Source organism: Parasteatoda tepidariorum, chromosome 12, assembly GCF_982258835.1.
Source record: "Parasteatoda tepidariorum strain Cologne lab strain chromosome 12, Ptep-v5.0, whole genome shotgun sequence".
NCBI classification, from domain to species: Eukaryota; Metazoa; Arthropoda; class Arachnida; order Araneae; family Theridiidae; genus Parasteatoda; species Parasteatoda tepidariorum.
The window spans coordinates 49233734-49261372 of NC_141766.1; the positions used below are offsets into that span (position 1 = coordinate 49233734).

The window sequence follows — 27639 nt, forward strand, 5'->3', positions numbered from 1 at the left end:
GCGCACATGCATGGGTTGATTGATCTCAGGGTTGCCAACCTTATAATAGTTTTTTTTTTAATATTAGATATTTTTTTAAATTCAAAAAATCACCTATTGTTTTCAGTGGAGACTGGGGCCGTTTGTATCCGCGGGCCCTGGCTGCAGCCCTAAAATCCCTTAAGTAGATCTGCCCCTGATCAAAGTGATCAATCACCCGCTCATTGATCGCTGTTAGTGATGCTTTACTTCGGTGATCCGCTGGGAACCGTATCATATGATTTTGATCAGTCGATTGTGTTACACCACGCATTATCTTCCAACACATTTTTTCATCCTTTTTCTTCTCTCATTATGCATTGCTATGAAAAGCAGGTGTGATGTAAATCATTGTATACCCTATTGAAAGGCTAAGGAATTGCTGAATACAAAATCAAGTTGCCTTTAACTACTACAATATTACGCAATTCATGTAACAATAATTGTCTAATGATGCAATTCAGCCTCTGGTACTTGGGACTTATTATTTACGAGCAAAACTGCACAATGGGCTATTTTATTTTCAGGGCCATTCTTACTGCATCCGTGAAGCACGCGTGAATGTTTAGACAGTGATGGTGATCAATAAAATACATTTTTAACTGCAACTGAAAATGCCAACATTTAGTTTATATTAAAAGTGTATATTAAATAAATGCTCCAATAATTGCACCAACTTTTAGCCTTGAGTTGAATTCGTTGAGGTCTAAAAGTAAAATCTAATTTTAAAGTTTTACGAACGATAACAGATTCCAAATTTTATGTAGGTACAATAATATGTATTTCAAAACATATTTTGTTTAGGTATCTTCAGTAGTCTATGTCAGAGGTTTTTGGTGTAAATATCAACATGAACATGTCAAGTATTGGAATTAGTAGAGAAAGTGAGAAAGTGAAGGAAAACGTAATTAGTTTAGAAGATTTGTTTTTTACTAGCAGGTCAGTGGCTTTTTAATAAACAGGATTAAAATTTTTATTTCAGGGCAAATTACATCATTTAAAAACGAGCGATGTCATTCATGTTAATACTTGCCTGTTTACCCTTATATTAAATCAATTTTTAACTTATCAAATGTATCAACTCCAGTTAAAATCCCTTTTAGAAATCTTTTTTCAATGTTTGCTATTTCTAACATTCCAATAAATATAATATGTAATGCTAATTATATCTCCTTTAACACGTATACCTTGAACACATTTCCTTCTTGTTGTAGCTGCTGACCTTAAAGGTTTTCATTTAAATTACGTTCCTACTTTAGTTAGTTGTCACATTATGTTTATTTTCATTTGCTTCAAACTTAATAATTTACCATGAGTATCGCTTGAAGCTTTTTATTTTGTATTAGCTTTTGGCTTAACAAGTTGGTAGTTGCAAGCGACATAGTCATAAAAATACCCAGTTTCTCTAGGAAATGGTGCCAAGTGTCACGAAAAATTGTTTTACCAGGCAAAATTTATTTTTTAAAAATTTTATGGTTCTTTTATAGAAGGTTACTTTGAGACCTCTACAGTGGTTTTCGAGCTATCCCCTCCTACAAAAATACTTCTTATGCTACATACTAATGTTGCAAGCCGATTAGTTTCTCTTCTTTTCAACAGGTGTTATGTTTAAACCTTAAAGAAGGTTGGAAAAAAGGATATATTATGATCTGTTAATGATATAAATGAAACATGTAGATGTTTGCCCGAGGGTGGCTACGAGTTATACATTTGAGTTGGTCCCTTTCTATGATTTTTTTGTTGTTTTGTTTCTCGCGGGCCACTGCCCGGAAGTTTCGAAGACTTGGCGATAATTCTGCCACAGATCTCGATACAGAAATCTCCCTAGTTATACCTGTTTGTGATGTTTTTTTAGTTTCTCTCGGGCCAAGGTCCAGAAGTTTCTAAGCTTTGGCGATTATTCTGACACAGATCAGGATACAGAAATCTCCACTACTGTTGCCTGGAACTTGGTGATTATTCTGCCATAGAATTTTTCATTGATAAACTGTTGAAATTTAATGAAATTTGCTTCATGCTAAAGTGGCAATTATCCAATTGCAAGTTCACCATTGGTGTTATATTATTTGAGGCTATAGAAAAAATAAAGTTTGACTGTAGTGTAACACAGTTTGATTGAAAGATATATTTGATATTTTAATGATATGAATTTAAATAATAAGAAAAAAATAGTTCATTTTATTAATACGCATGTGGATGTGGCTGATATTATTCGGACCTCATGGGAACTTATTTTAACCATATTTTTAGTTAGTACTATTGTTACTTTGCATTAAATGTGTTTTCAGTTCCTTGATTCTTATAAAGTTTTTTTACAGAAAAATTCTTTGCGCAACATCTGTTAAAATTTTAAAGATTGTTCATATTTATGTAAAAATAGCTCTGAATAATAATTTTAATCTTGCTAGTACCAATGGAAGTGAAATTTCACATCCTGGTTTGTCCAGTTTCCATCAGTAATATTTAGATATCGGCAACTAGGATTATAAGTGATTCTGTTTACTATAATGCATCAAATATGACTTCAAAAACTAGAGTAGACTTGAAAAGATGTGTTCCAGAGGATCCGTAATTCCTAAATGCAAAAATAAAAAGTGCCAGCAAATTGATGCTAAACTTTCAATACATATATAATATTTTAAAAGCTAATTGTAACCACTATATGTAGTACTTTGTATGAATATAATTTATTAAATCGAGTAAAATTTCATACACTATTTAAAGGTAGTGAATAAAAAAATAAAAGTATGGCTTATATGATAATTGATATTTTTAGCAATGTTTTCGCAGGTGTCATACTGACATACATCCATTTCATCCACCCTGACAGGCAATAGGGAACCCTCTCTTTCAGACACTTTATAAATATAAAATTTATATAAAATTTTTTTATTTGAATGTTAAATTTTTTTTGCTTATTATTGTGTTAGTATATTTCTGGAACAAAAGTGGATATTTTTAATTATTCATTAAAAATATTATTCATCAGTTAAAATTCTTCATAAAATACTTTTTATTGGTTAGGTTAGTCTAGATTCAAGGTGTCAAATATTAAAATTTTTTGTTTTAAATGAACCAAAAACAAACTGGTTTAAGCAAAAAAAAAAAAAAAAAGAAAACTTTTTCCAATTCTGGTACAATATGCAATATAACCAATTTCAGCTCTTTTTGTTGTTGTTTTCTTGTAGTGGTTGGAAAGTTAATATTTTAATGTATAATTCTTTGTTTAATGAATTTGATTTAAAATTATCTTCCATGCCACTACATGTGAAGGATTACAAAAATTCATGTAAAGAGCTCTTCAGTTCTCTTATGGTGAGGCTTTTAAAATTTTGACAAAATTACCAAAAATTCTGAAAGTTTTAGTTTTTAACTGTTTACCACTCTATAAAATATTTTGCAAAAAGCTTAGTACATAGTTGGCAGCCTTGCCATAACTTTTAAAGAATGCTTAAAGAATTTTCCATTCTTGTTATTAAATTAAAATTGTGTACTTATATAGGATACTCAAAAGACCACAAGTGTACAAAGCTTTGTTGTACTTTCCATTTGGTTTGGTGTTGTTGGCTTTTAGAATAGCGGTTTGTTTTTTAGGAGTAATAGTTCTCTCTTTGTTGCCAAAAACATCACATACTAGAAGGTAAAAATTTTGTACTTTTTTATTTATTCTTTTAAAATTTCAATGTATTGTTTTCATGATAATGGAATCTTTTTAAAATCTTTTACTTTGTATGATTCACTATCGGCAATTTCACCTTTTATCAATGATGTATTTTCAGACTTTAAAAGCATGTAATTCATTTAATAAAATTTGAGCTGCTCTAATAATTTTTGTTCTAATAATTTTTCAAAGTGCTTATGTCTTTGAAACTTAATATAATTTTCCAAAAACTTACTCTAATTTTTAAAACCTGGTTATGTAAAGTAACATTTTGTTATATTTTTAATACCCAGTTTTTAATTTTCAAAAATGTTTTAAGCTTAATAAAATGATTAAAAATAGTTAAATTTTATTATTATTGAAATAAATATGTTCAATAAACTCCTGATTACCCACAGAAAAAGGTAGGGCAGCAACCACTTTTTAGTGATTTATATGAATTACCTTACAATTGACAAAAAAAAAAACTAATTACGCTTGAGCAATTTTATTTACAAGTTCGTTATTTCTTCACTATGAATTCTGTTGACTGTTTTTATTTTAGCTTGATAAAGCATTTTTTTCCTTTAATCACTCTGAACTTAAGCATGAAGTATAATGTTTAGCATAAATTACAAGATATAATTTCCAAAAAGAGTGAATAAAATGACAATTATCGACTGTCATCATTCCTTGTAATCTGGAAGTTTGGTATTTCGCTTTTTACAACATTGAATAGAAATAAGAGTTGCACGGATTTAAATAAACGTCGCCCATTTCTGTTCACTCTAACAATGAAATGTGCAACTTTTACCAAACCCTTCTGTTGCTCCATATGAAGATTTGAACATTGCTTGCTTAAATGCAGGTTTAATAAAGTCTTATTCCAGTTTTAGATTTTCTTTTAATCCCACAATATCTGTCATGGCAGAAAAAGAAAATCTATGCATTTTATATTATAAAAATTCAATTTTTTTTTTTTAGGATAAGTGAGAATACTTTTAGTGTTGTAGGTGGAATGTACATTACAGCTTAACTTTATTCTTTTCAAAAATTGATTCCTTGAAAATATATTTTAGTTTCTTTTTAATAAAGAATAAATGAATAAAGAAATCTTGATTGTAAAGTATTAACTTTGACAGAGGTGATTGTATTCTGAGTTTTCTACACCGTACTTCTAGGTTTTAAAACTAGGAGCAGGACATGTGATTGCAAATTTATAGAATCAAGCCAATTGATTTGCAGGGTACCACAAATCTTTTTTGAAATTAGTATAAATATGTGATATCTTTATCGTTGGTCGATAATTAAAATATAAATATTAGTTCAAAAAATTATATTGAGCTTGTTGAAATATTTGCGTATTAATTTTGATTCATAACTTGATATCTTGAAATTATGTTTTTGCATACAAAAGTTTAAAGAATTTTCACTTTGTGTCACATTCACCCATGCTTTGATTACTTTTCAGCTTCCTTCTCAAAGGCTTGTGCAAAATATTAGGATTTGTGATTGAAGTGGATGATAAGTACCTTGATGACTCTTCAAAGCTCTTAGTTTCAAATCATGTTAGCATTCTGGACCGGTTAGCTGTCAATGTGATGGTGCCCTGTAACACAGTATGTTTTTTTTTTCAGTTATAAACTAATTTTCTAAGGTAATTCCTTCTCATGACATTATTCTTCTGTGCATGTTGTGTTCCAATGGTTCATTACTTATTTAATATTAATATAATTACTATATATCCAAGCGTGTAAGTTAACTATTTCTGAATCTGAGATAGCAAATTTCTAGTATGCCAGGCATATTAGTCTACCGTTGAAAGAAAAAAAAACAAATATGAAAATCTTTCAGCCAATAGATGTGTAATTGAATAAACCCTTAGAGGATAAGTCATTTTCCTTCGAATAAATAGTTGATAGGAGAAAAACCTCTTGCAAAAACAATAATTATTTGTGCTGCTTCTATAGATGTTCCTATCCAAGATGTGAAATCAAATGTTATTGAAAATTCTTTAAAAAGTGTGGAATTTCAAATTCTTTGGTTTGGGGGTAAAAATTACTTTTTGCAAGACTCGGCAGATAAGGATGAAGTAAAATTCATTGGAGATGATTTTTTGGAATTTTTAAATTTATAGCTCTTTTGAAATTAAAGTTATTGTTTATATTTTTTGTAATACTCTTTGATAAATTACCTTAACTTTTTCTAATGCAATTTAAAGTGAAGTATGAAGTATCCCTTTTATATGAAAAAGTAAGATTAGAGAAAATGTAAAATTATTTGTATTTAGCATATTGGAAATAGTTTTTGAAAACAGTATGGTATTGGAGGTGGTATGGAAAAATTAATGGTATGGAGAAAACAGAAACATGTTATTACCTTTTTATTACCTATAAAGTTAACATTCTTTTTTCAACAAGAAAAATAGTTTTAAATTTCGAATGTGTAACAGCATTGATAGTGTTAAGTTCTTATCTATACTTTTTTGTTTTGTAATTAGGTTTCAAAAGATTTTCATATCAGAAATATAGACTCTTTATGGTTCTGGAAAGACGATGTACGATATCCAAGAAATTTGAGTGATGATGCTGTATCAGCTTTGAGAACCTACATTGATAGTTAGTTTTTTAATATTTATGTTTGCTTTAAGTTTTTATGTATATTTTGCTTTCAAGTCATCACTAAAAAACACATTTTTACTCTATTAGGTTCCTCAATTCGTGTTTTATGTTTTCCTGAAGAAACTACAACTAATGGTAAAATTGGCCTTCTTAAATTTCACCCTGGAATTTGTACTTTGAGCAGTTCTGTTCAACCTGTAAGTATAAATGTATTAGTGATATCAAAATTGATCAAAAAAATTTTGTATTTGCTGAAACTTAAAAAGGTTAAAAAGCAACAAAAATGCCTATTTTTAGCAAATGCAAAATGAATCTTAAGGGACAGCAACTCATCATTTTAATTAATTAGACTCTTGATGATTCAGTAGTAATAAAATTTTCAAATGATGAGTTGAGGAATAGTCCACTAATTTACTCCTGTGTATAATTGTGTAACTTACATTTTCATGCAAAAACTTGCATTATTTCATTGCAAAAGTATTATTTTATTGTTTTAATAAATCCAACTAAGATCACTAACCAAGTATAATTTTTAATAAATACTCTGGTTTTATTATTTTCAAATTATTAATTTATTAAATAATTAAAATTTGACATAAATAATAGAGGATTATTTTTTTTTCTTAAATTTTCATGTGCAGTAGTGCAAGTTTTTTCTCAATTTACATTTATAAATTTAGTATGTTAAATGAGTGTAATATACTGAATAAGTGTTTCCATATTGTATATTTTCAGTCTTTGTTATTTGGAGGAAACTCATAACTGAAAGAAAAAAAATATTTCTAATATTATTCAGTGGGATATAATTTTGATTGTAGATAGTTTTTTTCTTCCAAATTTTGTTTTAAAAATTACAGCTTAACTTGCAGGATGCTGTCATATAGGCATTGAAATGAATGTTTCTTAGATGAATGGAAGATTTCCAAGCTAAATAAAATTTAAATGCATAATAAAATGATAAGTATCCTATTGATTGAAATGAAGAAATGATTTACTGAATTACTCTAACTTCTCTTTGTTTTTTTAAGAGCAAACTTACTCTTTATCATGGTAATACAGACGTGGAGCATTTAAAGTCACATTATTTCGAAAAAAGAGTACCTCAGTGAAAGAACAGGTGCTGAATACTAGTAATAACATGGTTAATGATTTAAAACATTGCTAAGCTGCTCTCGTTTCCATAATAAATAAAATGATAAATAATGGCTGTTGAATTTCAGACCTATCACTGTTATCAGAAATGGATAAATAAAGAAAAAATAAAGATGCCATTAAACTGAAAAGGAATTACTGATTTAGGAAAAAAGTGGTAAACTAAACTTAAATGTGGTATTATTAACCACTGAGAGCAACAAAAAGTTTAACTGTTTTACAAAATGGTAATCAGGGTGTGTTAGGTTTTTAAAAAGTGCTTACAGATGCTTGTTTTCGATTTTCATTTTTTAAAAGCGCTCGTTTCGATTTTCGTCTTTTTTTGTTGGAAAATTTGACTGGCTAGAGTTACACATAATGTGATAATAGCTTGTATACAGTGGAACCCATTTAAGAAGTTCCATTTAAAAAAGTTTTAGAAGTTGATTTTTTTAAAAATCAAATATCATAACGTTAAATTTACCTTCATGAGAAGTTTTTTTCCCGTTTAATAAGTTTTCACATGGTTCCAATTTTCCTTAATTTTTTAACTTTATATTTTAAAAATGTCTTATCTAGTTTAACCTTTCTAAGACGAAAACAGATACCTGGACTATGCCAAATTAACAAAGGCCACAGAGCTTCCTTTGCTCCTCCATTACACAAAAGGTGATTCATCAGAAACAGGTGTGAGCAAAGGAATGTGAACCTTTAGATGAACAATGAAACCAATAAGAATGTGGGGAATCGCTTGGACATTGTGTCCACTGTAAATAAAAAATTAGAAAGCCTGATGATGCATGCACTGCTCTGCTGTCCCCACCCCTTCAGTGACTGATACGAAAGATACATCAAAACATTTAGCAGCATTTCGTTGGAAATTTTCTTTGTGTGAAGGTTCATTTTGATTTTTATCTTAAATATCATAGAAAAAAAATGATTTTAGCTGAAAATGTCCTCTAAAGACATTAAACGTAAAACACTATCTATTGAGGACAAAGTAAAAATTCTAAAAGCTGCAGACAGCTATTCTCAATTTGAAAGGGTTCGAATAGTGAAAAATTTAAATCTCACAATTACTACTTTAATTTGCATTATTTGCTAAGAAAGACATCTTAAACTGTTCTTGTTCCGGTGAAACCCAGAAAATAAAAATAGTGAAAAGAAGAAAATACGAGGATGTTGAAGAAAAACTTATGATTTAAACAAGCAAGATACTCGAACGTTCCTGTCAGCGAAACTCTATTTGGAGGAACAGCCTTAGAGATTGCTGAGAAACTGAACGTTCATTTAACACCTTCTAATGGATGAATTGATCATATGAAAAAGCGAGCCGGATTAGTATATAAAACAATTAAAGGAAAATGTAACAGAGTTGATTAGCAAGAAGCTGAAAAATGGAAAGCTAAATTACCTGAACTAACTTCAGGTTATCAACTGAAGGACATTTTTAGTATGGAGGATTGTGCTCTGTTTTTAAATTTTTTACCCAATAATACTTATGCATTTAAAGGTAAACTTTGCAATGGAGGAATAAACAGTAAAAATATTTGACATTTTTAGTTTGGGCTTGTATGAATGGTACAGAAAAATTATCGATTTTAGTAATTGATAAAAAAAAAATTTGTTTATTTTTAACCTTCAACCGTTTATGAAGTTTTCCCGTTTAGTAAGTAATTTCGTTCCAGTCCCTTGAAAAATTTCTTAGGCGGGTTCAACTGTATTAGTTAATAAGAAAGTAAACTCGTAACTTTTCAATTGTTGAAAATAAAAAAATAATTCAATTACATATTTTGTAAATTAAAAACGTGAAACCTAAATACTTTGAAATTTTGTAAAGATGCTTTTGAATTAAACTAGATAAAGAAAATATTTGGTGTTTTCTTTCATGATTAAATTTGTTTGGTATATTATCTGATTTGCATTATTCTTTTTGTTTTTTTTCCTGGTCCTAATTTTTTATGTCCCTTATCAATTCCTTTTTTTATTCAAATTTGCAAGTATTATGGCAGCTCTGTGTATTGTAAAAATATTGAAAGTTATTGTTGCAAAATATCAGGAAGCTGAATGGGAAAATATTTTTATACTATTGAATGTGTAACAGTCAATTGCAATTGAAAAACTGTGTTTTATTTTGATTAGATCATATATTAATTGTGGAAGGAAAGCTAAATGGTGTATGTTCATTTCTAAAGAAATGATACAACACAATTTAAATGTTTTAGTTCATTTTATTTATTGCATCTTTTATTGTTCTTAAGTACAAAAAATGTTTTGATGAAATGCTAAAAATTAAAGCATTTTATTTTGTAAAATAATTTGAAGTAGGATTTATTTTTTAGAATATGATTTGCATATCTACATCAATTATCTAATTATTTCTGACAAGCTTTTCTCAAATTTTAATTGTCTGTTGTTCCTCAACAAATTTTTCTTCTTTCAAAGATTGTTGATTGTTATTAAGGCATGTGATTTATATCAACCAGAAACAAAAGAACTTCCAAAGCAGGTAGTAAAGAGAAGGGTTAGAGCTGTAAAAAAAAAAAAGTTGTAAGAAAAGTAAATTTACAATGTTTTGGGTTATTTTTGACATTATTGGGGAACAGGAACTTTAATAACGAAACAATATTAGGCATTTTCAATGGAGGAAGTTGAGAAATTAAGAAAAAAACATCTGCCAAAAATAACTTATAATTCTTGTCGTATCCAAGTTTAATGTCCACTCCTTGATTGCATTTATAAACACTGTTAAGCAATACTATACTTTTTCCTGTTTATTTTATTCTCCAAATTTATACCTTGCGGACAATTTTTTTTTGTTTTCCAGAAGACATTTCTATTAAATGAATTTAATGTGAATAAGGAGGTATTTTCAACCAACAAAATTTGTTTTTTCAATAACATATTAAGCACAGGTGTAGAGCAAGTCTTTTAAAGCTTTTGTTCTCTGGGATTCTTGTTTTAGAGTAACTTTAAAGTGAAAATTACTTAGCTGTTACTAATTCACTAATCATGATAGTCAATAAATGTAATTGTGAATTTTAATAATCTACACCCTATCTATTTTAATAATCTATAACCCTATATCATTTTCTTACATAAGTGTCAAATGTAAACTTATTGAATTCACTTTAAAGTATATGACTAAAATGTGTTTGTGCTTTTTAGTAGCTTCAATGAGCTTTCATTTGCATTTATATTTTTGCATATTTATTGATTGAAGCATTTATTATGAATGATTAACAAATTTTTTCAGGTTCTTATTTGGGTCTCAATATCATCTTTCATGAAAATTTCTCCTGTAAGTCTTAAAATATACATATTCCATTGAAATTTGTTTTGCTACCATGTATGCATTTTCATGCAATCTAAAAGATAGGCTTATTCTTGATCCTATATATATATATATATTTGTGTGCATGTGAGTGAGTGACAACTTTTGTAACATGATTAACAGTTAAAGGGTTACATCACCATCTACCAATGATTATTATTTAGATTATTTGCTATTTTGATTTTAATATTAATTTCTCCTATTTTTCCAGTCTGTTATCGGAAGTACAGTGTTTGGAGATTTAGTCTGGGCATTTTTTCTCCCTTGCATATCTTTTACTTTAAAGTAAGTCTAAATAATTTTACTCCCCTGATAATGTTTTTACTTTCCAAATTTTGTTTCGAAGTTTTATCTTGAATATTTTTGCATTAAAGATATATCTAAAGTTTTAATATCTGACTAAGGAAGAGTAATTCTCTTACCATTCTGACAAAAAATGCTCAAGGTAGAGAAAAAGAAAATTGAGTAACTATAAATCTAAGAATCATACTTTAGGAAAGATGTTTTTATGCTCAAATTCATTGTTTTATTAATTGTTGCTTTTAATTTATCTATGAAAATGTGTTTTTTAAACCCTTGTTATTATGTATAATAACAATGAAAATCCCCCTATTAGATCCAGTGATTCGAACGTAGTTAGTTGTTTTTCTTTCTTTAGCTGCTTTACATTTTTAGTTCAGAGAAGTTTAGAAATTAATATTGTAACTGTTGCATACTATATTCTAATCCCGTTAATGCATCTGCATTGTAAGACTAAGTTATTAATTTCTATATCCATCATTTACAGTGTTTTCAATATTGTTATGTTCATACTAAAATATAAAGATTAGAGATTGTAACAATGAGTGATATTTGCAGAAATTTTTTGTAGATGTTTTTATTTATTTTTTTGAAAATAATTATCTGTAAATGGGTTAATGATACATGGCTTATGATGATGATAAAAAATAATATCCTATTTATTTTTAAAAATCAATTAATCAATTCAAAAAGTAAGTTTTGGAAGTTAACGATTGGTGATCAAAAACAAAAAAACTTTTAACTAAACTTTTGCTAAAAACTTTTGCTCAAAAGCAAAAGTTTTAAGCTAAAAAAATTTTTTGCTTATTTAAAAAGTGTTAGAAAAACTTAAAATTTTGTTTTAGAATTTTGGTTAATAAAGGTACTAAATAAAATTTTTGACAGTACTTTCAAACTTAAAATAACTAAATCTATTCAAATATGAGCTATTTTCGAATGAAATTATTTTTCTTCATATCACGTAAAATTTGTCAGTTTTATAGCTGATTTGATAATCAATCTAATAAAATTTAAATCAATTTTAGTTTTTATCCATAGTTTATCAGTAGTAGTTTTTATCAGTAGTTTAGTTTTTATCAGATTTTTTTCAATGTAAAATTTAATAGTTTTATAGCTGGTTTGTTTATCAATCTAATGAAATGGTATTTAGCAAATCATTTTTTATTTTTGGCGATGAACTTTTTTATGAGATAAGATAACAAACGTTTCTTTTATGAGATAGGGTGAAATCTGAAACAGTTATTGTTCTGTGGGCCTTATCTACTTTAGTGGGCACTCTTTGCCGGACACCATTTTAAATTAAACAAACTATATTAAATTGAACTTGGTGCAAAGATTCCATTTGAAATATTTGCACCAAGTACCCCATATTAAATTGAAAAGTGTTTAAACATGTGTCTTACAATTACTTATTTTATAGTGATTTCTTTCATTCATATTATGAATAAAATATTTTTACAAAACAAAAATCAAAGTCTTGTACAAATGTAGTGTCTGATATTAAAAGCTTTGGGCTCTTGATAAATGTTAAAACCCGGGGTGTTCCTCAAAAGATGGAAGAAAGAAAAAGATTTTAATGCAAAGTGATACTTGATCTTTGTATGTATGAATTATAAATCACAAACTACACGTGATTTGCTTCCTGTTATGAATTCTCATTGAAAATGCTGTTATATACAAAAATAATTCTATAATTTATTACAATAAAATGAAACAAACAATATATAGATAAAGATGTCTAGAAAATATTTGTTAATGACATTGGTAAATAACATCGGAAACAGTTTTTTTTTTTTTTTTTCATTTCCATGAAACAAAAATAGTTTACTTTTTATTATATTCAAGTGCTACTATGGGTCCCATACTTCCAGTCCAGTTTTAGTTTCTTACACTATAATGATATAAAAAAAGTTAGTATGCAAGTAAAAAAAGTTAGTAGTAAAAGTAAGTATATACCTGATTGTTTGAGTAAATAGCATCTAGTTAGATTTCTGACCATTTCGGGCTTATTGATTAAACGAAATTATAGAAATATTAAATGAACATGAAATTAAACATGAATTAAATAATACATGAAGTAAAGTCATCATTTTTAATTTTAAATTAATATAGTGTATAATAGTTTTAAGAATATGGTCCGAAATTTGTTGGACAATTCTTTCCCCTCCGACTGTCAAACTCACTTGACAACAAACTTTTAGAGGAACTAGATAAGAAGAATTACCCAAATAGTGATTCCATTTTCTAATATGAGGATAAGTTAACTGTTAAAATGATTTTTGGGCAAGAAGCTAATATCTAAAACAAAGGCAGCTAACTTTCACATGACCTGAAATACAAAACTAAAATCGTTCAACAAAAATAACTTTAACTGGACAATTAGGTGTTATTCCCTCACTTATGCAAGTATAAAAAGAAGTTTAATTTATTTATTCATATCTAATGAGCTACTTGATTTAATTTCAATGGAGACAAACAATCATAACAGACCCTTCACAAAATAATTTATCTCTTAACTCTTAATCGGACCCCTCACAAATTTGTTTATCTTCCTTATTGTCTTGTTAATGGAATAAACCCTTCTCGGGGTGGGGTGAAAGACGGTTCGAGTCAAACTAAGTTTCCCTAAGTTTAAATTCCAAACATAGTATTCTAAGAAAATATTTCTACTTTTACAAATGTGTGTGCATTCTTATTAACATTAAATCATAATTTTTTTTGTAAATAAATGACTACGTTATATTTATTCATGAAATTAATTAATAGAGTATTGTGGGAATAAAAATTAATTTCTGGCAATTTTTTAAATAAAATATTATAAATTTGAAATTTTTTTAAGTCTAATTAATGCATAGCGCATAAAAAATTTTACATTACTAAGTTGTGTAATTTAAAATATGTCAATTGAAATTATTAAAAATGTCAGTGATTTTGTTTCCACATTATTCATTTGAAATGAATATTCCTTGTTGAGCAGCAGTATAGACTAAATACCAAATATTTGTATGTTGCATCTATAATTTAGTAACAAATTCAGATGAGCTAAAATACCTTTAATATTAATTATGCTGAGGGATCATGTGAAAAAGAATTGTACAGTATGGAATCGATTATCCGGAACGGTCGGGACCATCGCTATTCCGGATAACTGATTTTTCCGGTTTTCTGAATCGCTACAAAAAGCCGTTTTTTTTATTGTTGAACCCAACTAAAAAAAAAAAAAAAATTGGAAATAATCTTAAAAATAAGAAAAAACGATGAAGTAATACACTAATGATTATTTCCAAAATGATGGTAAGGTAAACATCTTTAAGAAAAGAAAGAAAAATCGTAAAGTCTTATGAGGAAAAAAAAATTTTTTTTTTAAAAATGGCGAGAAAATTTATCGAATTTCGTTCCGGTTTTTTGGTTTTACGGCTTTCTGATTTCCGGATAACGGGTTCTGTACTGTATAACAGATTATTGGTCAGCAAATTAAATAATTACGATATTTAATTGGTTACAACATTAATTAATCAATGCACAGATACAGATTTCTTCAAATTTTACAAGCTCTGCATTTTGCAGATAATTCTTCTAAGCTGAAGCATGATGAGAGTTGCATCAAACTTTGGAAAGTGTAAGATGTGTATGACCTAATTTATATTTCATTCAAAAGTATTACTCTTTAAAAGAAATATCAATCGAAGTCATTATAAAATTTAAAAGAATAATAATATTTAAGCAATATATGTTTTAAAAACACAAGCAGTGAGACATAAAAATTTACAAAATGACTGATAAAGAATTCTATGCATATATGAGCAGGTTTATTTTGGGAAGGACGAATTGTGATTAATTCAGCAAAATAAATTAAGGGAAAAGGCTATGCAAACAACATCTTTTCTTCCCTAGATTTATTTGCAGATACAATGAAAACCTATCAAGACAATAGTTGTGGAACTGTCCAAGCAAATAAGAAGAATTTTCGTAAATTTGTTCAGGATAAAAAATGAAAACCTGATGAAAGTCAAATTCTTTGTCATAAAGAAGGTAGGGTAGCAGTATGCTGCAATGACAAGCAGGATTTTAATCTTCTAAGCAATCTTAGTAGCCCTGGAGCAAGATTCAACGCAAAGTTAGATTGTCTTCGATTATACAGAGCATATCGGTTTTGAATTGAGTGATTGAACGGCTAATCCCTATAATTTTGGACACTAAGCTGAGTGGACAAAAAAATATAATTTTCTGTATAATAGGTTTGAGTGATGTGAACACTCATATTATTGAAAAAAAGTTATCCGGGAGGAAAAACTCATAAACCGTATCGAATGAATGTCAATCGGTCACTCCTAGATAAAGCTCTTTAGTTACGCCTCACTGTAATATTATTGTGTAACCATCTTCCTCACTCAGCAGCAAAATGATATAAATGGAGAAGATGCACATACTAAGACGCAAAAAGAAAATATGATGCTTCACAGTCTGCTATAAGAAAGGAATTCAACGACCTTCAACAATAAATTGTCAAACATGTTATATTGCTCTCTGTGTTGATCATGACTGCTGAATCGAGTATCTCGGGAACAAAAAATCTAAAATCACAGCTTTATTTAGTACTGTTTAGTTTATTTCTATTTTTACTTTTGAGTAATATATATCAAATTTACCTTTTTACTACAGCTATCTTATGTATTATTTGCAATTATTAATAAATGTTTTAGAAGAATCTCAAAACCATTCCAAAAAGCTAAGAAAATGATAATTTAAAAGAAATTAACTGAAACAAATGATCATCAAATAATGAAAACTATAAGAATATAAATAAAAATTATAATATTATGAAATATTTAACTTAATTCTTTAAAATTAAAATTGAAAATATTTTATTTTTGTTAATTCGAGAGGCAACATTACGAAATAAGTTGATTTAATATATACTTAGTATTTTATATTTACTATTTTATGCTCTATATGCTGAAACAGAATAAATATTAATAGTCTGTAAGTTTTAACTCTGTGTTGTGGGCTAAAATTTAGGATTTTTAAAAAAATTTTTATGGGTGGAAAAACAAGTGCATATGACGGAATTAATATTTTTCAAAAAATTAGTATCACACTCCTTGTACTCTTGTATTAGCAACCCCTCCTTGTACCCCTCAAAGTGAAATGTGTTCCTGGAATTTTAACAATAGGGGTAAGAGATAAAAGAGGAAAGCAGTAGGGGAGTCATCTAAGGCCTTAAAATGTGGGTTGCATACCTGCCAACTCTTCCGGATTTTCCGGTAGATTTTATTTTCATTTTTAAAGTGGTAGCAATACTCCGGTTATTCCAATTAACTTTTTGAATTATAATGATAATTATAAATGAGTTTGACCACCACTACATATAAATAATTACAATAAGCATATGAAAGCATAATAATCCTTGCGCAAGCAAATTTCAACGGGAACAAAATATAAATATATTTTTGAGTCAGATTGTTTTTCGTTTATTGTTTTACAACCACTCTGAAAATCCATTTTCGGAAAGAGTGAAAGTTGGCAGGTATGGGGTTGTGACCACACAAAGATAAGAAAAACGTGAGCATTCCAAGAAAAACATGTCAAAAGGATGAAAATTCTTATGATAAGCAATATGCTACACTTTTGGGACCCCTCCTTTTCAAAGTGAGAAAGTTTTTGCGCCGCGCATAAGTGAGAGGTGATTCTTCAGAGCAGCGCATAAATGAAAAAGAGTTATCATTGTTTTTCTATATCCCCAGCCAGGACTGCTACAAAAGCGCACATAAGTCAGAAACGCGTATTAAAGAGAGCATGCATAAGTGAGAGATCACTGTATCTAAATTCAAAAATATTTTTTATGGTGTACACAATAATTTTATTTATCATTAATAATTTTTAAGCAAATTTACTTAAAAATACTATAAAAATGTTCTGATTAATTATTTGTTATCTAAAAAATAATGTCAAGTGATTTATGAAATATTCTTAAATTTATAATATATTCTTAGATTTATATTATAATATATTTTCTATTTGAATAATTTCTACCAAAATAAATGTACCAATAATGTCAATAATGCTTTTAACATATTATTAAGGAACTAAGTTTCTTAGGTCATTAATTTAAGTTCTGATCAGGAACAAAAATTATTAAAAAATATAAAACTGTTAATATAAAAAATTGTACAAAGTAAATAAAACTAGATGTTGTAAAATTCTCAGAAAATCATCTGTCATAAAACTAATCTTAACTATAAAAGTAAATTATTCAGTTTCGGGATTGTTGAACACACAATAGAATATACGTTATTTAAAAATATGTGTAAAATTTAGAATACTTTAGGAAGTACAAAAAGGTGATCAGGTAGCCTAATCATTGTAATCATTATTCTAAAGCTTGCGCCAATCTTGGGGATTTTTTTTTAAGCTGCACTGCTGCCTAAAGGTTAACATTTGTCAAATTCCTATTATACTCAAATTGTTTGTTTCTTTATTCAAAATGCAATTCTTTGGAAATTTTTAAGTTTCATACTTCATATTTTTTCTACTCACATTTTAGGTGTTTTAAGTCAAGTGAGAGCATGTAAAATCTGTTTCTAAATTTTCTTTAACTTTTTTTAAAGAAAAAAATAGAGAAGTTTTAATAAATTATCAATTTTAAACAACTAAACATTGTAATTCTTAGTGGCTTTTCAGATCTTTCCACTTCTAAAGAGCTGATAAGCAATTTATGTGCATGCGTCATTGAAATCTACATTCTATCATTCATTGCATTTATTTTAAATAGTGCTGAACTCTTAAAATACTAATAAAATATGTTTATTTTATTAAGCTTTTAAGTTTAAAATATTTTCCTTTAGTTCTTATTAAGAATTCTAGAAATGTGTTCCATTTGAAAATGGTTTAATATCTTTTTAGAGTTTTACCAAGTATTATTAAGCATCCAGAAGAATCTATTGAAGATTACAGCAAAAGAATACAAGAAACTATGGCCAAGTCTTTGGAATCTTCTCCTACAATTTATACCTCATCAGATAAAGATGAATTAATAAAGCGGTTAAAAACATCAGCTTTGCCAGGTACTTTTCATTTTAAGTATGAAGTATTCCTTGACACTGATCCCATTATAATGTACCAAATATTTTGTAAATTAGTTTGATTGATAAAAAAAAAAATAAAGCAATGGTTTACAACCAGGAGTCACTTGGCCATTTTGCTAAGACTGACAAGCTGGATGAAGAGATGCCATCTTGTATGCTTTGTATGCAAAATGTTTCTAGTGGTACCAAATTTTGTATTTTAATGTATTATTTTTGATTTAGTATATTTGATTCATAGTTATTTTGCCTACCACTACTTATAAATAACTCATAAGTTCAAACAACTAGTTAAAGTAATTCAAGAGTTGGTATAACTCATTATTTTACTTCAATTATTTTGTGTGCCTTTTGAAGTGTTGGAAAAACTAAGGAAGTTTTACATTATAGTTTTCTACCTCTATACAAATCTTTTAAGAAAACAACAGTTAGCTCTCTGAAAAAAAAATAGTTTTTGCTAAAATTCATAATTTTTATAATTTTTGAGAAAGAAAGTAAAATTTCCTTATTAAAAATAATTTATTTTGTTAATATGGAGATAAACAAAAAATAACTGTATTAAGATTATATTTATTATGGGAATAAATTATATGTATCCCTTTGACACTGTATTCATTATGTTTCATCATGGGTAAAATGGTTGAGCTTTAACTACACATAGCAGCTGAGCATGGGTTTATCTTCTACTGAAAAAATAATAATGCTTACTTTCACTGTGATTGATTGTTGAATAGGTTAAAAATTTCAGTAATGAAATAGTATATTTATTAATACAGAATAACATGCTATACAGTCAGCCCCGCTTAAAGGAATACCATCGGTTCCAACCAACTCTATTCCATTAAGCAGGTTATTCGATTAAAAGGGGAGTGCATTATTCGATCTTAAATACTATGTTTTTACAAAATTTTACTTCTAAATGGTATTTAATACCTATTCGGTTGTTCGATAATAAATGTCATTTTTTCATGTTTTTCAAAGGTATTTTTTTAATATTAACAACAAACATTAATCAATGATATATTGACCATTCTGTTGGATTACCTTCAGCCACCTTTCGATAAGTTGAAAAATTCCACGTTCGAAGAAGCTTTGATTTTTAGAAGCGAAGAACTGGTCCAACTCATTTTTAATAGCCTGATTGGAATCGAAAGTTTTACCATTCAAATGGTTTTGAAGGGATCGAAACAAATGGTAATCTGATGGTGCTAAGTCAGGGCTATAGGGTATATGTGGCATCAGTTCCCAATTCAGCTCCATTAATTTTTGACGGGTTATCAAAGATGTGTGGGGCTGGCATTATCATAATGGAACATAACTCTTTTGCGATTGGCCAGTTCAGGGCGTTTTCTCTTGATTTCTTCATTTAATTTTGATAGTTGACGACAGTGGACATTTGAATCAATAGTTTGATTTCTTGGAAGCAGCTCAAAGTAGACTATACCCTTACAATCCCACCACGCAGAAAGCATAATCTTCTTTTGGTTATATTGACTTAGGATGTCGATTGTGGGAGTTAATCTTGCTTGGTCCATGATCGTTTTCGGACTACGTTATTGTAAACAATCCATTTTTCATCGCCCATTATGATTCTTTTCAGAAATGGGTCGTTTTTGTTACGCATAAGATTTGCATTTAAAGATTAAGATTTGCATTTGTTAATGCGTTTGGTGAGGTGGATTTCCTTTAATTCGTGAGGAACCCAAACATCCAGTTGGTTTACGTAACCAAGCTGTTGTAAATGCAAGTAAACGGTTGAATTTGAGCTGTTGAGCTTCGATTAACGCTTTTATTTTGTCGTCATCAGTAGTGGTTGGACGACCAGTATGTGGTGCATTTTGCTCATTAAAATTTCCAGCACGAAAGCGAGCACTCCAACGCTGACACTGGCGTTCAGTAAGGCAGTCCTCACCATAAACTTCACACAATTTTTTCCTAGCTTGCACTGCTTTTTCGCCCTTTCGGAAGTAAAACAATAAAATATGACGATAATGCTCTCTTTGAGTGTCCATTTTCAACTAAATTTTTAACCAACTTGTTGTTTACTAATGACGCTCTGGTTTTGACTAAAGAAAGTCTAAAGTCTAATCTTCAAAATAGTATATAATAATCACTACTACATTAAATATGCAATTCAAGTCATCTATGAGAAAAAAAACTACATTAATTATCGAACAACCCAATAGTATAATGTTATGATTAAATAAACTCAATTTTATGATCAACAAACAATTATATTTAAAACTATCAATATAAGTTCTCATAAAATATGAATCTCATTTAAAGTAACAAGAAAATAAATCAATGATAATGAAAAATATAATATACATACTATAATATTATTTTATTCCAAAAAAATCTAATAGAAAACTGTTTTGATACACGTTTAATAGAACATTTCTTCACTTCTTTTTCTGTACATTATAGTCCCCTCCATTACGTTCAGAATGTCCCCTTATTGTGGCTAAAGAATTAATTGTTGGAGGATGGGGTAGATGGTCCTGGTCCTCTTCTTCCTCATCTGCTTGCGCGGCGATTGTCGTGCTATTACCTTCTTCTAATTCAATGTCTTCCACTTCATCCAAATTTATAAACTCTATCCAATCATTATCTGTCATGCCCAACCCTTCAAATTCGGAATTCAAAAATTCTTCTAAGTCGTAGATGAATGTTTCATCATCTCTAATTTCTTCGGGTGGGAAAAATTGTGCTTTTTTGAAGCAGTTATTAACCACTTCCATTGGGGCACTATCCCAGGCATGTTTCACGCAGTGTATTGCCGTCAAGAGGTTTACTTTTTTATAAACTGACGGCAATGATTCTTCTGGTGTAGCTTCTTCCAAGAAGCACAAGACCTCTTGAATCACTTGCTTCCGATGGCAGGCTTTAAAGGATCGGATAATTTCCTGATCAAGAGGTTGAATTTTGCAAGTTGCATTCACGGGAAGAAATTGTAAAATGATATTGGTCAGGCGCAGTGAGTAAATTTTATGACTTGAAACATTGTCAAGAAATAAGACTACTTTTTTATTTCGCCGTTTAAAATCCAAATCTAAATTGACCAACCATTTTCTAAAAATGTTTCTCGCAATTCACACATTTCGAGATTGCATACGGAATCAGGCATTTTTTTAATCCCTTTTAAGCATCTCGGCTGCTTGCTTTTTCCAATCATTAAGGGCTCGAGCTTTTCTGCCCCTGCTTGATTGGCACAAAATCAAGGTTGGCAAGTTTCTGCCGAGGTGGTTAAAACCACTGGTAGAAACCGGTTAAAACTGGCATGGCAGAAACCCTTTTCTGTCACATTTGTGGCAGAAATTCAGAAAATGACATGAAAGTAAGTACTGAGATTGACATACAATCAATAATTCATAGAAAATTTTTTTTTAAACAAAATACAATTTATTTACAAAATTATCACCATTCAAAATAAAATATAACATTGTTTTGCACTCTGCAGTTATCTATACAAAAGACAAGTTTTTATGCAGTTTCTAAACCTAAACAATTTCTCAATTTGCTATGCATAACGAGAAATTGAGAAGATTCTCTCAAGTCCAGCAGAACTAGCAGGCATTGCCATCCGCAAAAGATTAAAACTGTTACTGTTATAATAATTGGATTGTTGCCATGCAAATTATGTCGTGAAAAGAAGAAAAACTATTTGAAAATAGCTCTATTCAGTTATGTTAAGAGTTAAATGATAATAATTACTGAATTTCAGAGTTTAATATAATAAACTGAAATCTAGTATTTAAATTTATTATTACATTACTTTATTCTTTATTTTAAATAACTATTTGGTATACTGCACTCCTTATATTTAATGTAAGCAAAATAATATATATTTACAAACAATGAATTAAAAAGTTTGTTACAGTTACATGGAGGTAAATTTTTTTAGTTTACTTAAACAATTACATTAAGTAATTACTAGAACTAATATAGAAGTTTTTTTAGTTTCTGCCAGTTTTTACCGGTTATAACCAGTTTCTGTTTGCTTAGTAAGGCACATTAGTTTTGATACTCCTATTTCCCAGGGCAGGGTAGTGATTGTAGCTCTAAAATAAATTTATATTTCAATAAAAAAAATTTTTAACATTGCTTTTGAGATAAGAATGCTCTTAATTATATCTACTTTGATTATATTTATAAGTATAAATGCTCATAATAATTTTTTATATTAAGTTTAAGAGATCATGGCTATCAAAATTAGGTTTTACTTGGGCTATAGTATACTTTACTGAACTCAACACATTTTTATGAAAAATAACAAGAAAAATGTACTAGTATATCAGCATATTTAAAATCTGAAAGACAGCATAACAATTAATATCTGTCATAGCAATTTAATGTGTTTTTACTAATTATAACAAATGTGTTTTTATTTTATTTAATTTAGTTTTAAGAAATTGATTTGTTTTTCATGAGGAACTTATATGCAGGCAGAAACTTGTGTGATAACTCTTCTTTATCTTTGAAATATGTTGACTAAATTGCATCATTATGCTATTTCAGTATTTTTTGTTCTCATTTGATTACTTGCCTATATAATGAGAATGTGTTAACAGTTTTGTATTTTAATTTAATGTAAGGAATAAGGCTAGTAGCTTAAGTTATAAATAATGTTAGCGCAATGATTTTTTTTAGCAAAAAAGCGTAGGTTAAATGATTTAAGTTAAAATTAAAGTACTATGCAGTAAAATCTGTAAATATTTTTATAAAGTACTTTAATAAATTGATTTTTTTACATGTTTGTGAAAAATACAATTGTTTGCGTTATACTTTATCTGATAAAGCTAATCTATTACTTCATGTTATTTAGCTTCTTCGTGTCCAGCTTCATCCCAAGTTAATGTTCCTGCTTTAGGATTGCAATCCTCCGATCAAGACATTTTAAACATGCAATGCACGCAGGTATGTATGTTTAACTAGTTTAAATAAATCTGTATATACATGCAATCCACAACCAATGAAGTGACCTTTAGTGCAGTAAATGTATACTGAAATTACAACATAAGTTTGGTATGTCATAAGTGTGCAAAAATATAGTAAATAATTGTAACTAAAATGTGTTAGACTAATTTTGATAAAACCATGTATTTTTAAATAAAAATTAGGAAATTGGCAGAATAATTCATAATTAATGCAGCATATTTTTTATGTAAATATGTAATGGTACATTAGTATCATTTATAATTATACATTAAAGGGGAAAAATGCATGAATAAAAATTAGAGGTAAATATATCAATTTGTGTTATACGTGTATATTGGCAGCCATTTTTGCTAACTTTAGAGAATTCCAGAATCAAAATAAATTTAAAAAGTTTGCTACTAAAAATAAATATTAAATAATACTAATAAAAAATAACTGGATTAACATTTTAGGAAAGGTGAAAATACTTTAAAATTCGAAAAGTAGGACTTATAAATGTACAAAGATCAGTAGTGTGTCCTTTTAAATTTAGTGAATTCAGTAAATTTAGTGAATTCTTCATGTTAATTTCTACAGGATAATGCATTATCCTATTTTGATTATCCCTATAAATCTGAATAATCCTTATTTCTCTATTTTCTGACTCTACTTCACATCTATGATTGCTAAGCGTAAGAATCTAGAGATCTTGAAACTCGTTATTTCTTCAAATAATTTCAAGTTGTTTGACATTTAATATGCTGTCAAAGAAATAGGGGTATATTTATTTATTTTTGAGAAACTTTTAATATGAAATGACTCGTTGTCATTGGATGTATTTTATTTTTAAAGTAATCTGTTTTATAATCAAGAATCTTCCTTATGGGAACAAAAAAAGTTTTGAGTTCTGACTCTGTGGAAGGTTCATGTTTATAGAACTGAAACTATAGTATGTCTATTTTTATATCTTCTTTTTTGTTTAATTCATATATAACACAAAGTTTACCATATTTTCATTTGGACACATGAAATGTTTGACTTGTTTCTTGACCATTTAGGGAAGAAAAAGTCATTGGAATGAATAGTTAAGTCTGCTTGTTATGAAGAGCATTAAATAAAGTAACATTACATTCAGTGTTCATTCTAGTCCTTAAAAAAAGGCAGGGCCTTTGAAACTGAAAAGGGCAGTTGTAACAAGTTTTTGCATAGCTTTTGAGACACTCAAAAATATATGAAGCTCTTAATTTTAGATTATTTTTTTTTGTTGAAGATTAGTTTAAATTAAGAATAATTCCTGAGTTAAATTCCCACGTTCTATAAATTTGCTGAAAATGAATGAAAATAAGAAGTAATTGTTATAATTGGCAAAAAATTACTGAAAATTAATGTGGAATTATGATAATTAATATCCAAATTGACAAAACCGATAAGAAATAGTCAAGAAATGACAAACAGCTGCCAAAAAAACAATCCATAAACAACGTTGGTTTACAATGGAGTCTATCTGAATTGAGAATGTCAAAAAGTGACTCCTTAAATTGAAAATCTTGCTAGTCGTTATAACATATAAAAGTTAAAGAAGAAAAGAAAAATGAAAATGGCCCAAAAAGTTGCGAGGCTTTCTGACCGCGAATTGAATGAGTCAGAAAGTGATAACTCAAATTTGAAATAACATATTAAAGATATCAGAGTTTGAGTAATCATGTGTAAAAGGCTGAAAATATGTTAACTATCACTAAACAATGTCAATTATGTTGGAATCATCACAAATTAAATGCCTGAAATGATAACTCTAATTCGAAGTTGAAACATTGTAATAAATCTGATAAAAATATCGAAAAATATAAAAACCATATGCAAAGGACTAAAAAAAATGCTATATAACTACTGAAAAGACTATTCTGTTGTTTGGAAAGTTTGTGACGGTACATGCATTATCTAGCATTGTAGAATCTATGTAAACTTTCTGAATGACCCAATATTATCCGTCGATGAGTAATTACAACAATATCATCAAAAATCTAACATCGTAGAAAAAATATCCTATTAAAAATATCGAAATTTTAAAAACCACGTGACAACAGACACTAAAATGATAAATAGGAAAAATTGTGATGAAATCAAAAAGAATCAAACACATCAAATAGTGATAACTCAGTTTGTAAAACCATCATGAAATAGTGTGAAATTGCTTTGCAATAGTCACAAACTAAATGCAACAAAGTGATAACGCAAATTTGTGATTCCCATGTCATAACAACATTGTCATATTGAAACTATCGAATTTGAAAAACCGGTAAAAGTAAAAGGCCAAAAAAATAATAAATAGCTTCCGAAAAAATATCATTAAGCAATGTTAAATTCTGTTAGAATCGTCACAAATCGAACACTTCAAAGAACTAATAGCTCAAGTTTGAAATGCACTTCGCATAATAATGTCTTAAAAATATCGAAATTTGAAGAACCACAAGGAAGCGTTCGAAAAATGATTAATTATGGCAAAAATTTTTTTTTACTGCCCAAACAACTATCGGAATACCTTGTTTATTTTGAAAAAAAAATCTGTGCGAATAGACAATCCTCCCCCTTTAATATATTTGAAATTTATAAGGTTCACAGGCCTAAACTGCAAATCCTTCCTAAAATTAACCCTTATTGTATGAAATAGCAAAAGCGTACTTCATGCATTGTTATAATGGAAGGGTTGCTGTAAGTGGTATTAAAGAGCAAAGAATATTATAATATGTATGATGTTAGAACAATAAAACTCTTGTTTTGTTTCTTTTATTAAGGATCTGTCGATGAATACTGCTGCTGCTAGTTTTGGAAAAACACCTAAACAGCGTATGCTTTCCTATCAAGAAAGACGTGCTAAGCTGATTGAAGCAGCTAGAATAAAGTATTTACAGAAGCGTTGTAAAATAGTAAAAGAAAACTAGTGAAATTGTTATATTTTTTTTGTGATTTTTAGGGTCTTTATTAAATAACTAATCTTAAAAAAAATTAATAATCTTGTTCAAAGTATATAGAATGAACTAGTGAAATTTTATAGTTTGTGGAGAAAATTTCTATTTAAAATAGAATTACATATCTAAAGTAAGATTTCCACTAATTTCTTTATTAAGTCTGAAAATAAAGGGAATAAACTCTTTAAATTTTACAAAGTAATTTATTAATGTTTTTTTTTATTATCCTAAAGTATCTTATATAATTTTTTATTTTTGTATTTCTATGAAATCCTAATGCAGGATGTTTAAAAAAAATTGATGTTTTGCAACTTTGAGATTTGGAAAGACACACATATATGACATATTCATCAAAAACAGCTTGACCTTTTTTCTAATGTATCACGATTGTTTTTTATTTTCCATGCAAAAGTTCCTAACACATTGCACTCATGTGAAAGAAAGTAATAAGTTTTTATATTTATTAATAAGAGTTAGGAAATAAAAGTGTAATGCTCATTTTATAATTTATGAAATGGTATTAAAAACTTTTTATACAAATTTTAACAAATGTTTTAACCTTTTTAATTGCTTGAAACTCTACAAAACTTACTCAGTTTTTATAAGTATTTTTTTAATTTCCCTGAATCTATTTTAGTAATTTATTTGCAGCAGATAAATATTTTAGTTTCTTTTCATTACCAATGACTCTTTGACGTTTACTATTCCTAACTCTAGTTGTATTTTAATTGGTAATGATAAAATTAAAAAATTTCTTTACTTCCTATTTTAAGAAATATTTAGATAAAGAAATACAAATTCTCGATCTAAACTTTTAAACCAGAATTACACATTATCTTTTATTAATGTGTATTTCTATATTTTGCACGTCATTAACTTCACATAAATTTAATCCTCTTCTTATTACTTTATTTTGTATGCATTCAGTTAACACCTCATCTTTAAATAGTATTCTTCTAGTTTTGCTGTTGGTGTTTGCTTAAGTTGATTGCAGAACTTTCTGTGAATCGTGAAATAGTTTTGTTATAAGAGCCTAAATAAAAAAGTACAAGTACTTCATCACTATCGAAAAATATGCAAAATGTTATTTTGAACACAATGGATATATATATATTTATTTTGTCACATTGCTATTGCATACTTTTTAAAAACTGAAATGTATTAAATAATATTGCTTATGTAAATTTTGTAAAAAAAAATGTATATATCTCTCTTTATAATCAAGACTTTAAGATTACTTGTATTTGTGATATCTTTATATTGTACATGTCTGATGTAAATAGTATTATATTAAACTAACCTATTTTCAATATTTTTTACTTTTCTTAGTTCATACTGAATTCACACTTTATAAATCATTGCATTTATTTTTAAATTAAATAAGAAGTAAAAAGAATCTATTATACGAAGTTCATTATTAATTTTTAGAGAGAAGAATGAAATTCTCTTAGTTAGTAAATTAAAAACGTAATTTTCTCATATCTGAGTTGTGACTGACATAAGAATTTTATATAACTAAGTTCTTTTAGAAAGTTTTAACTCTTATCTGAAATGGTAAGTAGCTAAAGTATAGTATAAAAACAAAAATATTCATTGATCATAACTTGAAATTTCAAACCACTTTTATAAC

General features: G+C 28.1%; 1 protein-coding gene across 2 annotated transcripts; it reads left to right on the forward strand.

Moving 5' to 3' along the window:
• Window positions 1-624: 624 nt before the first annotated feature.
• Window positions 625-27319, forward strand: LOC107457335 (lipid droplet-regulating VLDL assembly factor AUP1 homolog). Of its 2 annotated transcripts, XM_043056544.3 has the most exons (11): window positions 625-730; window positions 823-957; window positions 3521-3658; window positions 5130-5277; window positions 6159-6276; window positions 6367-6476; window positions 10667-10711; window positions 10956-11029; window positions 17948-18108; window positions 22952-23043; window positions 25836-27319. In XM_043056544.3, the coding sequence occupies exons 2-11, from the start codon at window positions 839-841 to the stop codon at window positions 25980-25982; spliced, it is 1152 nt and encodes a 383-aa protein (XP_042912478.1). In that variant the 5' UTR covers window positions 625-730; window positions 823-838; the 3' UTR covers window positions 25983-27319. The 2 variants fall into 2 exon arrangements, with proteins under 2 accessions (XP_042912478.1, XP_071044547.1); XM_071188446.2 differs by having other exon boundaries at window positions 693-957.
• The last annotated feature ends 320 nt before the right edge of the window (window positions 27320-27639 follow it).

What these genes read in the sequence shown, in the direction of transcription:
- LOC107457335 (XM_043056544.3), top strand. Translation starts at nt 839, where the DNA reads ATGTCAGAGGTTTTTGGTGTAAATATCAACATGAACATGTCAAGTATT. An exon ending in AAAACATCACATACTAGAAG is followed by an intron (nt 3,659 to 5,129) that starts GTAAAAATTTTG and finishes ATTACTTTTCAG; the next exon opens with CTTCCTTCTCAAAGGCTTGT. An exon ending in TTTGAGAACCTACATTGATA is followed by an intron (nt 6,277 to 6,366) that starts GTTAGTTTTTTA and finishes TTACTCTATTAG; the next exon opens with GTTCCTCAATTCGTGTTTTA.